Below are 17383 nucleotides of genomic sequence, written 5' to 3' on the forward strand. Positions count from 1 at the left end.
ATCTATCTAATATCACGATTCATTATTCCACCCCATGATACGTATTACCACATTTTTGTATCGCGATATATTGAATTATCGATATATTGTCCCATCCTGACCGTTTGAGCAAGTCAGCACGATTCATCTTTTAACCTTTTAAGTGTTTTTTGTTGTCGTTGTTGCTGTGGGAGTCTGTAGGGCCCACACATGGCGGGCAGCTTTCCGGGGGCCCTCGTCATCATTAGCGCCCCCGACGCCACGTACGCCGGGGAGGGAAGGAAATGTAACATCAAAATCGTGAATATAGAAAAAAAAAAAAACGAATTCCTGCGGGGGGGGGGGGGTGTAGAAGCTGCAGCCTGGCTCCTTTCAGCGCAGATGTTATTCTCTTTGGTTCTGCTGAGCGCCGCGCCAGCTCTCCGCCGTGTTCCCCCGTTTTCTTTCACTCCCGTTCTCACAGTACACGCCGCCGTCCTGTGAGACAATCAGGCCAATCAAAAGATGTTTACCAGCCATTAAGATCGGCTGCACGCCTTGATGAGAGAGGAAATGAGGAGAGTGGAAAGAGAAATCAACAACTCGCGGTGACGGATCGTTAATTTTTTGACTCCGTTTTGACATTAATTAGTTTGAAATATAACGCGGGGAGAGAGAGAGAGAGAGAGAGAGAGAGAGAGAGGGATGAGATTGCTCCTACTGGGAGTTGAAAGGTAGACAGCATGACTCGTATCCAACACTTAAACGTCTAGCATGGGCTTCTTAAGTGGGCGATGTGCAACACAAAATCCTGTCACAATTAACATTTATATCCGCCGTCGGCAACCAGGCCCGGTCGTTATATCGCTGTGGATCACTTTTGACACGGGCTTGACGCTATCCATAATACATCGTGATGCCCCGTATTTGCAAATAACACTGATGAGCGAGACAGCCGTCTTTTTTTCGAGACAGCATGCCGAGGAATAACAGCAATTTATCACTCAAAAGGGCATGGCGGGTACTGCAATTAAATGACAGACAAGCAAGAATAATTGGCGTGCAAAATTTGCACTTGTTTCTCGTGCACGGTGTCAACTTATTTGAACTGAAGGAAATGTGCGTGTGCTCGCTTCTTTTCTGTTCCCATAACATCGGAGTGTTAACTTTTTTTTAAAAACCACCATAAAACACAGCTACGAGCAAAGTATCTTGCATTTTTAGGTTCATTTTGTTGTTTGGTGGTGTATGTTTCTTCTTCGTGGATAACTGGCCAACTGTAGACAATGTGACATCATATTGAGATATTTCCGGCAGATCGGGCCTTCAAATTCATGACTGGCAAATACAAATCCCTATAGTCATACCGATAACATAACCAAAGTAAACATTGATTTGTATTTTTGCTTTTTTTTTTTACGCAAAAGAAAAGTGTTTTCTGTTGGCTCTCAGGAAGATTCTCAGGAGTAAGACATTCAAAAAGTCCTGTGGCTATGTACAATATTTATGACTGAAGCACTGATAAGTAGAACAAATAGGTCAACTTGGGAAACATAAGTGGAAAAAGAGCGAATTACAGAGCTCTCAAGAATCGGCTCCTCAGACGGGCCACCTCGCCACCTCGACCCCTGGCAAGTCTGCTCTTCCCATCCGGCAACAAGAGCGCCGTCTCACAGACTCAGCTGACCCTGGATTTTATATAACATCCAGAGAAAATCACAGGTTCAGAGGTCGAGAAGCTGATAGCAAGGTAGGAAGAAGAGCTTTAAAATGTGCTGCGGCTGGAAAAACTTTTAAAATGTCAAAATCGAGCAATGGATACTGATTGAGACAGACGTGTAAAGAGTTTTAGGGTGTGTCTTTGGTCTCAACCATAGTGGAAAAGTTGACTTTGGCCAGATGGTGGCGCTGTAACTTTACGTTTTGGCCAATAACTGCCAAAGCATAAAGTCTAGAATCAAACTGTTTTTTCCTCAGATTCCTTGGCTAAAGTCGAATCCATTGCACATACCGATTTTCATTTCCGCTGTGATCGTTTTTCCACCGTTTTTAATTTAATGCAAAATCTATTTTTCGCTATTTCTCTCGTAAAGTTCCGATCTCAACAAAATTTTGCACACAGCATATATTTGTAATTCCTAAAAGCTTGATGCTAGAGCAACCAAACTTCGGATTCATATTTGAGATGGACCTCAAAGTGCGACAGACTTTTGCTCACGCTCCATAGTGCCACCTTCAGGCCAACCTTGCAACAGCAACTATTTTCGAAAATTTCTCCTACAAAGTCGACTCAAATTTTGCACACAGCATGCCATTGTTTTTGTTAGGATTCTTCTTCTTTTTCTGCCCTAAAACGATCTGTACCTCAGAGATCATAAGTGACTTAAACCTCTCTCCCCTACTCAAATCTCCCCTACTGGTCAGACAACAAAAAACACACTGATACATGATCTTTTTTTTGCCATTTGGAATTTTTCTCATAAAGTTGATCCATTTCTTTTTATGTCTCCTACAAAGTTGACTCAATCTCCTCCAAATTCTACACACAGCATAACTGAGCTGCCTACATCAAGCCTCTTTCACAGACTTTTAGGGGCTGAAACCCGATTGATTCTTCTTCTTTTTCTGCCCAGAGACGATCTGTACCCCAGAGACTGTAAATCCTGTAGCAACAACATTTGGTTTATTGGTGTTTGGCCTTGAGGCATGAATGAAGTTGATGACGAAGAGAGAGTGTGTGTGTGTTCAACTGTTTTCCATCAGTGGCTGCCAGTTGTACTGACTGCAAACCATTAATTTTCAACTGTATGACATAACAATACAGCCTCAGACGCTTCTCATACCTTCGTGACTCGGCCTGAAATTGTACATTTCTGTGGGAACTTTGAGCGAAGGCACATTATTTCATCCTCCAAATCAAGAGAAGCAAATCTGTAATCTTGGTAATCGTGTCACTTTATTGAGAGGTGCATTCTCTGGTGTGCGGAGCGACTCTCAGCTGCAGAGAGCAGATGTTTGCATGAATTAAATATTTGTCGAGGCTGAAGTGGAGCAGCGGGGTATCAACTGCAAAGCCCTTCTTTTTTTTTTTTTTGTCAACGCTTAAAAAAAAGAAATGCAATAAATGGCACAAAAACCTGAAGTAATGCACATAATAGACTTATGTCACAGACCATCTTTGAATTATTTATCTTATGGTAAAGCACCGCTCCGGGATGAGAGCGAACTCGGGAGCGGAAACCTCCGCGTTCTCGTCGCATATATCATCTATACGGCGAGCGAATGAGGACGGGAAATCGCTGTGCCGTGCAGCCACGCAATTAACATTCACGGCGGAGGCAGAGAAACAGATTCGGCCCATTACGGTGCACCCCCTGCTGTAGCTGTACATAATTGATGGCCAAGAAAACCCTTAAGATACACAGCGCCCGTGCTCGGAGACAAGAGTCGTGTCATTTAGGGAACTGCAGTTAGCGGTTGCTGGCGCCGTGCTGGACAGACCGCAACGAGCTCGGCCCCAAGGTCAGGACTTGTGAGGGCGGAGAGGATCGATAGGTTTCTCTTGTTTCTGGATGGTTGCCACCGTGGACGACTCTGCTGCGTACGCGCCTTGGAAGGGTCTGTTTGGTAGAGCGGCGAGAGTTCCATTTGTCTTATGGATGTCCAACCTGATCATCTCATTGGCTATATTCACATGGACAGCAATCATCCCGCTAATGGCCTTATTCTAAATAAGACAATATGCAGGTTAAGTTCTTAACATGGGTTGCTTATAGAACTATTCCATTCATATTCCTGTTTATATGCTACACAGACAGTTTAAGTCCTTATTGAAGGTGCGAACAGACGAACGCTTCGATGCCCACTGCATGGTGACAGTTGGGACCTCTTTATTCTGATCAATTCTGGTCAATCATCTTTTTCCACCAAGTTTTCAAACAAGTTCTCAACTGCAGGAAAGTAGAGCATGTGTCATCAAGCAGCTGGATAGAGAGTCATAGTTGGATTAAGGTGTTTACATGTCTAAAATGCCCTTCAATAATGCAACTAAAGTCAGAATACTCCACGTCTTAATGTGATTCTGCTTACTCCGACTATTCGGGTTAAGGTAATCAGAAAAAGCTGTTTGCATGGCAATTTCTTATTCAGACTGTTGTCTTAATGGGGTTAATATTCAGTTGTTGCTGTCCATGTAAACATAGTCATTGAGAGGATTGACTCGACAATAAGGAGGCGGTGACCAATATTTGGCTCTGTAAATGCAGGAAAGCATGGGACCAAATACAACTAAGAAGAAGAAAAAAAAAGAGATTCGAACCACATGGCATTAAGATACAACATTTTATTATTGTCAGTCTTAAATATGAGCACACACTTTTCATAAAGAAAATACATATGAACCAACAATCGTTTACATTGCAGGGAGTCAAATAGTATTATTTCCCCCCTTCCACTTTGGAACAATCCAATATCAAGAGAGCCCTGTGAACTTGTAGCTAGGCAAAGGGCAGAATTCACGCTAATCATCCAAAAAAAAAAAGAAGAAAAATTTCAACAGATCATGAGACTACTTCATGCGTCTGCTATGATAATCCCCTGGCAGTTGAGACAAAGGTTTGATTTCTCATGTCTAACTCAAGTTCACATCCAAAATAATCTCTTCCACACTCCAATGCATATTGAACAAATGTCACAAAACACCTAAAATCAATAGTAGTACTATAGGGTAGGTGCAATACAAGCTTAGTCATTTTTCTTAAATGAATGGGTTAAAACTTTCTTGCCTTTGCATGTCTGAAGACAAAGAACAAACAAATCTTTTGAAACTTTTATTGAATCTACCCATAGCATTTTTTTCCCTCCCAACTTAGTCCATGTTTGCTTGGCTAGACAGAGAATGAGTCCAGCAATCCCTATGCAATCTTCAAATAGACAATGGGATTGGTCATATCAACACAAATATGCAGTGCTGCAGCCAAAATATAAGCTTTCATAGGCTGTGATTCAGAGTTAGCCGACTGGAGTGAGAGGAAAAGAAAAGTCGTGTGTGTTCAGGCTTGTTCGCTGCAGGTTCTCGACTGTAAACTTTGGTGGTGGATTAGAAATATTTCAGTAATCCATTTCCAAAATGTTGTCCTTGGGTTGCTAGGTTTTATCATTAAAAATTTGTATTGAATGGTATTTTCAGCGAGTCTTCTGCATCCCTTTTAAAAGGCAAATGCCTTTCATTCCAAGAAATGTGGTGGGTTTGGAACATTTGCAATTGCCCTAATAAGACTTTTTTTTAATGCCGTGCAAAAATGCAACTGCAGAAGGATGGCCTACTGTTTTTATGTGAGATGATCAATTATATTCCATTATGGAAGTTGTCTATTTCACTATAATGAACTATTTCATGAAATAAGCATGTCTGCACCAGCAATCGGTCGCATGCATGAGTGCATAGAGGGGAAAACAGTTGACCAAAACTTTCAATTTTTAACTCTGTTTTTATTTTACCCTTGGAGGGATCTTTTGCAAAATGTTGCATTGTATTCTCAGGCGTTGAACTGGAAAACTCTTGTCAAACTGGGTGAGATTGATTCCTTTATAGCAAACAATGGCGGATATGAGTCCAGATAGGACAGCAGGACAATAGGTAGAGCTTATTTGAGTTTTCTCAACTGAATGAGCCATAGATTGCCAAATAGATCTGTTGTGCAACACAAAACATCATAATATCCCATTAAATTTTATGCCAGCTTTCTCTAACCTTGAGGCCACCACTGCCCATAATGCATCAAGAGCACTAGCGGTAAGTAATACAAAAGACCTCCGGTCAAAGAAAAAATCCAAACTGCCTCCTCTTCAGTACAGATTCAAGGGAACGAAGATGTGACTTTCCCTTTAGCTGCAGTCTCAAACCAAACCCAGAAAAGGGGAAAATGTGATGTAGTGGGATTCCAACAGTGATCTGACATGTCCATCTCTATTGAAATGGCAGAAGAACTAGTCTACTAGTCCTCTGACCCAACACTGTCCTACTTCTACAGCTCTGTGCTTCAGAGTATATAACATATTTTGCCTAGGACTATAGATCTTCCCTAATGTAAAAATGACATTTTCATATTGAAAATTGACGGTATTCCTCTTTAAAAGCCTACTGAAGGTAAGTCTGATGTGTGAATATTGAAGCGCACAGTTTCGGTGTGAAGTCTCTGCTGTTCAGCGCAGCCGTGACTCTGAATCGCAGCCACAGTGACCATATGGTGTTTCTATTTTTAGGTGGACTTACAGAGTCAGCCATACAACCACCTCCTTATTTCTGACTGAATCTGAAACAAATAATGCCCCTCGATAAAATTCATTTTTATTTCATCTTCAAAGAAATACATGCTATATTTTGACAGCAGCCACGATGGTTTGTACAAATCCCTCTCCCTTCCAAAAGGTAATCCCTTTAATCAAAGTCAAGCATTTATGGGCTTGTCCTCAGTAATGGTGTGCTTGGCTCATGAAAATCAACTGTGTTGCATTTGATATGTGACATTAAAACCAACACAAATATCACAATTATTTAGGAGAAAACAATAAAATGCAAACATTCAGCTGTCTGCACCGTCCTTTAAGAAATCTACAGAGTAGCAATATTCGTCATAGCCGTACTCCTAGAGAAACCATACCAACAGGTGTGGTTTCTCTGAACATGCCTTGCTTAACATTGTCATTACAGTACACACACATGTGCATCCATGACCAGATCTAAAGATTATTTTAAGGTGGTATTTGCTGTGCAGTTAGGTAATTGGGCAAATTGCTGAACAACTGCTCAGAGGTAGTAAAAAAATAAATGACCCAGTTTTTACAATGTGTGCTTGGCTGTTCTACAAAAGAAATTTAGACAGAAATATACAATAAATTGTCTTACCAAGGTAGAACCTGTGGCTCGTGTGTGTGTGTATGTGTGTGTGTGTAGTGCTATTGGTTATAAAATGAGCATAATTCCTTAATTGGTCCGTATTTATAGGCAAACTGTTCAGTCAATTCAGGGCGTTTTCACACATGGTTCCTTTTCAACCTTTCAAGTGAACTCAAAGCAGTGAGACTGTGATTGTTTGTGCATATTTACAGCAGCCACTCCCGGCACACTTTCACCCCTCTGAAGTGATCCCAACACAGACCTCCTTGGGAGGTGAGCTGACTCGAGTTCAGTCTAGTTTTGAGCTCCACTTTGCAGGGCGGCGGATTCGTGCGACGCCAATTGCCGCGTTTTATTTAATTTTCGGGGCATCGCTCCGAGATCCCGTTCTATTAAGCAAACGAAAGCGTAACTCCTAAAAAGGTGGTAAATCTGGTGTCAAAATTGCTGCACAAAATAGAAGTGTGATCAGTAGCGCCATCCTTCAAGACGGGACGGAATAATTACCATGTCGTTTTCACACATCGTTCTGCTGGAGATGAATAATGGTCTGCGGCGTCTGTCTTTGTCTCATTGTCTTACATGTGAAAGCAAACCATGATTAGCCTGTCAGATTCAGCTTACGATTACCCTAATCAATTTCAATAACGGTCCTATCTGTTTCATGCCTTTTGATTTTGATATTGGCTCCTTTTCACATCAAGGAGACACACACCTTGTTATCCAAAACAGCCAGAAAGGGGGGCCTGGATCACGGCCTAGGACCTCATCAGATCCGAATTTTCTTTTAGGAGAGAGAGAGAGGGGGGGGGGGGGAACGTGAACGCAGAGCAGAACCGACTTCGCTCTTTCTTGCTCTTCTTTTCACGTCCGCTTTAAAAGTGGACTGAGTGCACTTCATTTAAAAATAACCACATGTGAAAACGCACTCAATCGGAGCTGTGAGATCATAAGAACCGCATCATTGCCCCCCCCCCCCCCCCCCCACTAAACACACACACAAACAGACACACAACCCTTTTTTTTTTCTTTTTAAATACATTGTTCCTGTTTGATGTTATGTTGAAATGAAAGCCCACAAATGCTGCCGGGCTGCACGGAATCCATTGATGTTCTCGGCACAGCTCTCATAGCGGCCAGCAGTCAATAGACGGCTGTTTCAAGTGCATCGACAAAAGGCGGATAGCAATGCATTCTGTAAGCGATGCATGATGTCTTAAAAATACGCTCTCTTATTGTGTAGTCCACATTGAAAACCAGTAGCCTATATCAAATCTTTTTTTTTTTTTGTTGTTGTTGTCACTCAGCTGTTTTCCGCTGCTAGGGGAACCTGAGTGCGGGGTGACAGTGGGTAGAAATCGCTTGCCAACAAAAAAAAATATGTGAAAAAGATAAATTTACTGGCTTTAATTCTACTGCAGTGTTGTGAGAGGTTGCTGATTATTGCAGAAAGTCTTTGATGATGATGCTATATAGATACTAGATCTTCATTATGCTGCTTCTCAAAATGCCAGTGGTACTTTTGCATTGGATACTTCTTTATCCATAATAAAATGCAAAGAGTGATTTTTGTGGACATCATTGTTCTGATTTTCTTAGGCTGTGTTCTCATATTTCCGGTCATGTGTGATCATGTAAGTTCATATCTAAAGTGAAAAGAGCAGTTGTAGGCTGTTTGCTCGGACCTGTTGTTACTCCAGGTCCCTCTGGCCAATCAGATGGCTCCCATACAGTTGGCATGCGGTTCCATTATCTTCAATCAGAGCTGAAAATGTCATCTTCCGATTAGCATTTTACAGTCGTTATCGCATACAGTTTTGGTTTAAAGGTATCCATTATTTTAGAAATTTTCCACAGTACCCTCGCTCATATTAAAACAAAACATTATTACACCCTTGGTATGCTGTTTCAGTCAAAAGATACTACTATGAAAAATTAATGTGCATTACTTTATGTCTTTGTTATCTGTTTGGTGTTGAGACTGGAAAAAAGAAGTCCTTTGAAAGTACTGCGTAGTAGAAACTGTTTCAGTCTTTGGGTTACTGGTGTCTAAACGCATGCGGAAAGTGTTTGTTTTTTGTTAAACGTGATCTAACTGAACGGTCTCTAACCCACCAGTGCCGGTTTGGTTAAACAGGAACATTTTCTGAAATAACTGCTTTAGTGTATAAACGGCATGTGTGAAAAAAATAGTACTTAAAAGGTTCCAACAAATCGCAACAGCATTAATACATTTGCATTACTTAAGTGTGAGGTTGACTCCACACGAGTGGAAGAGTCTTTCCTTCCATCTGCAACTACTTAATTATAACATTATTATTCTTCACACCATTCATTTTGTGTACAACTGTACTGGTAAAAAAAAAAAAAAAAACAACAACAAAGAAATAAAACTAGGATATTTGCCTAAATAATTACAACTTCGTGTTTTCCCTTCTCAAAAATGTGTTAAAACTAAAAAAAAAAAAAAAAAAAAACAGAAAGAAAAAAGATTAGCACACAGCTGAAAATATATCACTATAATGCTGAGAAAAAAACATATTTGAAGGTCAAAAACAATTTCTGCTTTCAACAAGCGCATTGAATCATAATTATTATACATAAAAATATGATAATTCCAGGCTTTCAGCCTCAGGGTAACCTAAGTCCTTCTGCTTCACTGTCTCCATTTGACTTTGAGGTATTTAACATTCACCTCTCATACTTGCTGTGAATTTGACTTTTCCTGGAGTTGAGATGAATATGCAATGCAGTTAAAGATTAAGACAAACCAATCTGAATAAGAGACATCGCATTTAGAAAGACATAAAAAGAGACAATCCAGAATAATATAATTTAGAGAGAAAAATATCCAACATAACTCAAATCAAATGTGAAACACTTGTTACATCCTTGAAATCTAAAAATCAACAGAAACGTTTGTTACGTACTTATTTAGTGGGTCAACATCATTATGCAGTAGGATACCTCATGCACTCTGTGCATCAGTTTATGGTTCCAGTTGAAAAAAAAAAAAATAACACACACACACACACACACACAAAACACTCGGTTCAAATCCATTCCTCTTCAAAATCTTAGCAGAAACGGCAGAAGGACTATGAAGAGGAGACAGGTGTGTGAGTGCATTCCCATTGCGCCGCCGCTCCCGTCTTGAACTGCTCTCGGTCCTGACAGAAGGAAAGAAGAGGGGAGAAAAAAAAAAAACACCTGGATAAGTTTCACCATTCAAGATTGGTTTTTCCCTTCTTGTTACTTCTACCAGAGGAAAGTTATTACGTGAGCTTCTGATCTGCAGATAACAAATAATTCACTGCCCTAATACCTTCCCAGCACAACACAGAATATGTGACTTTGTGCTTACTGGAAGACAGCAGTGCAGAACCTTTTTTTTTATTTTTTATGAAAGACTACTTCACGCTGTATTCTCTACATGTATAAGTAGTGTTAACATCTAGAAATAAGTGCTGATTACGGTCCTTATTTACAATTAGTTCAGAATTAGATGGCGAGACTTTATTCATCACAAACCTGCCTGTATTGCATAGGCGTCAGAAGTTGCCTTTTCGAGAAGAGATGAGGTCACATCTAAAAGAGATGCTGACCCCTCTAAAAGAGAGGTTATATGACAGAGAGTTTACATGGCAGCGTGTATTTCACCAGTCTTCACTACTGACCCGCTGCTTCTGCCGCTGTGACGCAAAAAGCGCTGCTGCCTTGAAGCTCATTAAGTGCATGTGCAGCGGGACTTCGACTTTGGTGGAATCAAATATTATTGGTTACCTGTAATGACTGTTATTGAATCTTTGGTTGAATGTATTCAGCTAGCCGTCTAGCAGCACTGTGTGATGGAAAATCAGATTTAGTTTTTAGCGAGCTAGGTTAGATCAAACTTTGCGAGCTTGTTAAATGTGACCAGTCTTGTTTGATGACATTAGCTAGATAGGCATGACTGTATCATGGCATCATGGCTATGGAGTACCTCAGGGTTCTATACTAGGTCCTATTTTGTTTTCCATGCTTACAATACACAGCCATATTTGTCTGCATCTGTAAATGACTGGAGACATATTTCTTAGCTGGAGAAATCATTACTAAACTGCCCTTTTGGGTTAGTGAGGATCTGAATCACTACCTCAGATTTAGTTGAAGACAGTTTTGATACATCTAATACAAAATACCTGCAGGCTGGGTAAGCCACATATTCTGAATACTTGGTTTTACAGGCAGATATGGCTGAATACTGATGCGCAAGGATGAGAGGATTGTACTTTTGAATGATAATGTCAGGTCAGAGCAGAAAAAACAATGGAGTCCTGAAGCAACCACTGCTGAACACCATAAATGCCTAATATAACAGAGACAGTTCTGTCAGTGAGGTAGGAGACTGACAATATTTTGTCCTGCCAATAGCACCTACTGAGTTTTTCAGGCAGACAATCAAAATGCCATGGTCTGCCGCGTCAAATGCTGCACTCCGGTTTAAAAGGATTAAAACTGAACATTGCTCAGCATCTATCTCTGAAAGAAGGTCATTCTGTCTTAAACAAGGGCGTTCTTAGTACCGCGGAGTGCTCTGGAAACTCACTGAATTTTCTCAAAATTATGTTTTGATTCACAAGTGCCTTGTTGCTTTGGTCAGTGTTACCTGGCAATTCTTCCAAACCCCTATCAGTCATTTTAATACCAATCTCAATGGCTCTTGGCAAATCGATTCAAATACCTAAATATTTCTCACAAGTTGATTTTGGTGAATATACATGCAGGTTTGACTGTAGTATTTACAGTGTGATCACACAGTTTTTAGATCAAGAATGCATTTTTTCAGTGTATCTTCATTTCTACCACACCAAGTCAATGAGAAGTAACACCCAAACACTAACTACACTTGCATATTAAATGAATTTCGATCAAGGACCTTTGTCAGATCCAGGTTACTTCTAATTAATTGTACTCTCTTATTTCTATGTTCATCTCTACCACAAATGGACTGAGAACCTTTCAGGACCAGGAGCCTGCAGAAATCCTTTTACATGAAGAGTCACTATTATGGTTCTAAACTGGATAAAATACGGTTTCATCTGATAAATTTGGCCTTTTAAATTCACCTGATTATTATTCACCAAACTACAAGGTTGGTACATTAAAATACAAAAGGGAGATACATACTTTAACTTATTTTCACTCAATTTAACGAACAATCTGAGCAATAATGCCTGCGACAACTGTGGTAAAAGATGCTACAGTGCATTTCAGGATGGTTTTGGATGGAGCTTGCAAGAGTTACGCAAAGACCTGTTCACTCATTTAGTATGTGCTATTGCCAGGAATCTACAAGTAAATACAAGTGTTTTTAGTTTTATATTGCAATAACTAAAGCACATTATATTTTCATCATGTGCTTTTCTGGGTTGGGGGAAATTCCATCTAAATAAATGTATTGTTGAAGGATTGAGGACAAAAGTTAACTTTTTACTTTGAAGCTCGTAATACAATGACTACCAATTTCCCTCGGATTTCCGTGAGTTCACCACAGTTTCCTTTGGGGCATCTATCCAATTACCCTGCCACAGTAGATTATCCCTAATCCTGCATATGGCTAATTAGAATAATGACGTTCACTCATAGTCAAAATCAAAGCCATTAATGTAATTCTGATATGTTAATGGAGTCAGTTTTGCTTACAGGATACTACAATCACCAGTCACAAGGACACATTAAATGACAAGATGAGCAAGGTATTATATATAATTGCCCTTTATCTCTGCACCATCTTCGTAACTCCACATTATTAAAGAGTCAGATGTAAAACTGAATACAGAACTAATCTGCAGTAGAAATCTGCACTGCCAGTAATCACTAGTTGCAGAATCAGAGCAGATTTCGCGAACATTGCTTACGATTGTTGGTTTTTTGCCATCACTCACTTTCACTATGGGGTGCATTGTTGAAATAGGATTACTAAAGGTGCAAACAATCACACACAAATGATAGTTAAAGATGATAAATACTTACATCGGAAAAGAGCATGCAAAAAGCAAAATGAGGCCATGCCACACAGACAGATGGTTAGGTTTGCGAAGGAGAAAAATGAAACATGGTTAGCAAAACTGAGGCTGCATTGACCATTTTCACAAAGATTCACATGGCAGTTATCTCTCCTCACCTAAGATGGTCCTTGTCAGATTAGCAATTTAACTCATCAACTTTATTAAACGGAATTAGAAGTTCATAACTTTTCCATAACATTGCCATGCAGCCCAGTTTCTACCTGACAATATCATTTTGACAGGAAGGGCCCAGAAATGATTTGTCTATTCTTGTCAAATATAGTCGTAGCTCTCTGTCACCTCGGTAATGGCAGAGGTAGAGCTCAAACGACATCGGAGCCTAATTTTCAGTTTGTGAAAATGGTAATGTTCATCACGTGCTGGCATGCGGCAAAGTCTTTAGAAACATGACAGTTGCAGCACATGCTTGTGTAGAATACTAACCTTGCAATAGTGTTGAGCTAGTGGGTTCAATTACCTCTACACCAGAGGAACAAACGGAACAGAGCAACATATCGAAAACAAAACAGCAATACATCATTGACAACACTTGTGAACAGCATGACAGTAGGCTGCTGAATGAATTTTTATGTTGTTACATACTGGACAGCGATGACTTATAATATTGCCAAAATCCATTCATTTTAAGTACAGATGGTATCAAAAGCTGAGCAGCCACAGTATCTTAATTCTGACTACATTTAAACAGAATGTTCCTGAAGTTAAAGTGATAAGTGATAAGATAACTTCTTCAATTTATTCCAAAGAGGAACCCCTTCATAAGCATTACAAGTTATGAATTGAATCACTATTTTATGGTATCAAACACCAAAAGAGAGTAGCAAAATGGACATTTGTTTATATGAAAAACTTGCGGATTATTACTTCAAACACTGAACCACACGCTCAGTAAATAACACAAACTGTAGCATCTTAGTTGTATTTCCATCTCGGTAATCCAACAAATGTAACAGATTTGTGTACTCACCATACAGGAGAAAACTTGTGTTTGAAGTCCCGAGTTTGTTGATGGCAATGCAGGTGTAGTTGCCATAATCTGCCTCAGAAACGTTATAAAATGTCAGCTTGGAAAAGGACCCAGATACTTCAATCTCCATGCCGTCAAAGCCATTGAAGATCCTGAAAGAAAAAAATGTACCTTGAATTTTACTTTTTTTTTTTTCTCCAAACAGTGATTAAGAACCATTTAGCTTTAAAAATGTTACTAAAAGTATGTGTGGGTTTAAGTTCAATTACATATTTTGAAAACAACCTGACATTTTTTTGAGCTTGAGCACAATAATAACAAGCAACAAAAAGAAATAAATAATGATAATATAGTTGCAGTGTTCATATCAACAAATCACTGATGGAGCTATATACCTGTCTTCACTAACTGCATGTTTTTTGCTCCACAGAATCATATTGTCTAAGTCAAGATGAGGGTTTTTGAGAGGGTACACACACACACACACACACACACACACTCCTCCATTTGGCCACTTAAGATGCAAATGTAAAACCCATTACCTTCTGTCATCTTTATACCACTCAAAATCTGCCTCAGGCACTGCGTCCGCCTCGCACTCCAGCACTCCTCTCTGGCCCAGAGTCACTCCAACATCTCTGCCCTCTGACACACTTGGAGCGTCTACAAGCAAACAGCAACACAGTAGGGCACAGTGATCGGGGCTGCAGGCGGCATGAGTCAAGAGTATCATGACGGAGGTCACGGCATTTTCTCTTCTTTTTTTTAAACCATGTTGATTTATAGGTAGGAATCCACACCGAAATGGAACAAAAACTATGTGTTCAAGTATTTATTACATTGGAATTAAATTATGCTTGCTTTTCTACATGCAACGTGATATACTGCAGTATGGTATACATAGTTACACCAAAATGCCTAATACTGGGGTGGTTAATCAATAATGTTATACTTTATTGATCCCCAGGATGGTCAGAGGTCAGGTTCAGCTACAGAGCAGCAGCCTTGGAGCAGGTAGGGATTCAGTGTCTTGCTCAAGGACACTTCAGCAGGGTGGGGGTTTGCCGACACAGGGGATTTGGATCCAGGACGGTCTCTCTAAGCGTTAGGCCACCCCGCCCTCTCACGATGGAAAAATGTGACAGATTTGACACAGAGGTGGTTTTATATGGACGCAAACATTTTGGGTATCACATTTTCTCCATGAGCATCAAGGCAGCTTTATTTATTTTTTTGACTCGTGATGATTTCACCAGGAGCCAGCCTGGTCCAGCACGACCTCCTGCATCAGGCAACTTAAAAGTTTAACACCAGTTCAAAAAAGCTTATTCTCTGAAAAAAGAATCCAGCTTTTGCACTTGGCCTTGTGCTGTCAGAATTGATGCTTCAATACAAGTGATTTCTTAAGCGAGAAACTGGGTCATATCAAAGCCTGTAGCTTCAATACTGACCAACATGAATTGAAGTGTCCTATATTGTACATTTCTTGACTTACAGTGAAAAAGGTTGTAGGTGTTCTATAGCAAATGTGTGAATATGAACAAAGTGAATGAATTGCTCGGGTTTTATTTTGATACCATCAATGTTCTTTCTCCTGGAGCATACAGCAGTAAAAAGTTGGTGCCATATTAAATAGATTTGAGCCATTTGGGCACAGCCGGCAAATTTAGGAATAAAACGACCATTCAGTCATCAGTCATGGGATCCAAAATCCTCACATTTTATGAATGTGCCTTGGCAATTGGTGACCATGCAGGCCAAACAGACCTGCCCAAAAATGAGAAAATCCCAGACCTAATTGCATGTTATTATGTTGATACAAAGCTCTTGCCTCATCTGTTGCTGTACCATTGTTCTTTAAATCACATTATTTTTAATTAAAAGAAGCTCCAATCAAATTCAGACTGAAAGCATCTTTCTGAATCTGAAATGATTCTGCGCTCCCTCCTCAACACTAGAAAGGCCAATTTGGGGGTCTAAGAGAAGGAATCGACAGTCCCAATAGAGAAGCACAATGCTGAAGGAGAAATTACTGTTCAAGTTAATTCATGTTGATTATAGAGTCAGCACAACAACAACCAATTCCTTGCATGATTTTCAAACTCAAGAGCAGTGGGTTATACAGAAACTGGGCCTCGGAAAATCCATGGAGGGACATTTTGGAAGCTGAGATATTTCAATTCTTAAATTCAGCCTTTCTAGTGTTAAACATTTGGTAGCTTTGTGCGAACGGTGGCTGTTCGCCATGAATGTTTTGTTGGCTATTGTGCAATATGTTACAATGATTCTTCCATTGTACTATTTAACAGTGAACTCACAGTTGACGGTGATGTCTACAGTCTGGACATCTGTGTCGATATCATTGACAGCTGTGCATTCATACGTCCCTGCTCTCTGTCTGGAGATAGCTGGGATTTCCAGGTACTCGTCATCCGACGCCAGGTCCCCTGTGAAATAAATACACACAAAGTGGTCGTTCTATGTAAAAAAAAATCAGTGACTTGTCAACGGTTGTGGTCTGAAATGTCATTTTCAGATGTCGTTTCCCTGTGTGAAGAAGTGAGGTTAACATTGGTGCACAGAGGTGAAAATGATGATTAAAAAGGTTGCGGTTGATACAAACCTGTGGACATTTGCTACAAATTAAAATTATTCAAGTCATTCAAATTCAAACTCTAATTCAAACACTCAATGCTCTATATTAAATTCCACCTTTGGTGGGAGCACAATTGACTGCTTTGAGCCTTGAGATTGCATTAATGATTATTCAACTACTTGGCAAAAAAAAAAAGGAGAAACCTTTTAGTGTTTGGCATCAAACAAAGAGAAAAGTTCAGGGCTTAGGTCCACTGCAATTTTGAGGGACGGAACATCTATGTTCAGCAGCGAATATGAAAGACTCTGTTTATTATTCGAAAAAATCTGGTTTCAAAGGCTCAAGTCACACAGCTGCATATGTGTCAAAAATTATGTAAATAAATAGAGTCAATATCGGGGCATGTACTCAACGCTGTCTGTTTCTCTGATACTTCGCTATTGTTTCCTTAAACACCTACGCAGAGCAGCCTTTGAACCTGCTGACATTTTTCTGAGGTTGTTGCAAGGCTGGGTGATTATTGCTTTGTATGGCCCCCCACTCATTATCACTTGTCTGTCAGAACTTTCATATTTTCCTCTATGTGTTTTTTTTTTTTTTTTGTCTCTCAAGCCTACAAGCACACCGGGGCTACATATCAGATGGGAGAATATGAAAGGGAAAATGCCAACCCCGGTTCTTTTTCCTGTAACAATTTGACACGCTTGACAGAGACGCTTAATACAGCACTCAACGTAAAGTACAAAAGACATAATTGACTTCAAAACCTCCTCCCAAGATGTTGGGTAGGTGACAGTAATAAATTGCGCATGGATTCACTTTGCTGGGCTTAGGCACAGCACCGAATTGCACCTGGGAACGTCGTTACGGAGAGGAGGCTTCGCCGACACGCT

The 17383-nt window shown here is 40.1% G+C and overlaps 1 protein-coding gene across 1 annotated transcript; it reads right to left on the reverse strand.

Moving 5' to 3' along the window:
- Nucleotides 1–9557: 9557 nt before the first annotated feature.
- Nucleotides 9558–16527, reverse strand: LOC139649080 (protein CEPU-1-like). The gene is made up of 6 exons (XM_071525385.1): nucleotides 16518–16527; nucleotides 16213–16341; nucleotides 14437–14557; nucleotides 13895–14046; nucleotides 13351–13386; nucleotides 9558–10026 (listed from the first exon to the last, which is right to left on the reverse strand). Exons 1-6 carry the CDS (start codon nucleotides 16525–16527, stop codon nucleotides 9926–9928), a joined length of 549 nt encoding a protein of 182 aa, XP_071381486.1. The 3' UTR covers nucleotides 9558–9925.
- Between the last annotated feature and the right edge of the window lie 856 nt (nucleotides 16528–17383).

This window comes from Centroberyx affinis, unplaced genomic scaffold, assembly GCF_046629955.1.
Source record: "Centroberyx affinis isolate AG114_WGS23_722 - 3 ecotype Tasmania unplaced genomic scaffold, CSIRO-AGI_Caff_v1 ptg001291l_1, whole genome shotgun sequence".
Lineage (NCBI taxonomy): Eukaryota > Metazoa > Chordata > Actinopteri > Beryciformes > Berycidae > Centroberyx > Centroberyx affinis.

Excerpts from the sequence above, each read along its gene's own strand:
- LOC139649080 (XM_071525385.1), bottom strand. Across the intron at positions 14,047-14,436 it reads TGGTATAAAGATGACAGAAG|GATCTTCAATGGCTTTGACG; the intron begins GTAATGGGTTTT and ends TTTTTCTTTCAG. Across the intron at positions 13,387-13,894 it reads CACAAGTTTTCTCCTGTATG|AGGTAATTGAACCCACTAGC; the intron begins GTGAGTACACAA and ends CCTCTGGTGTAG.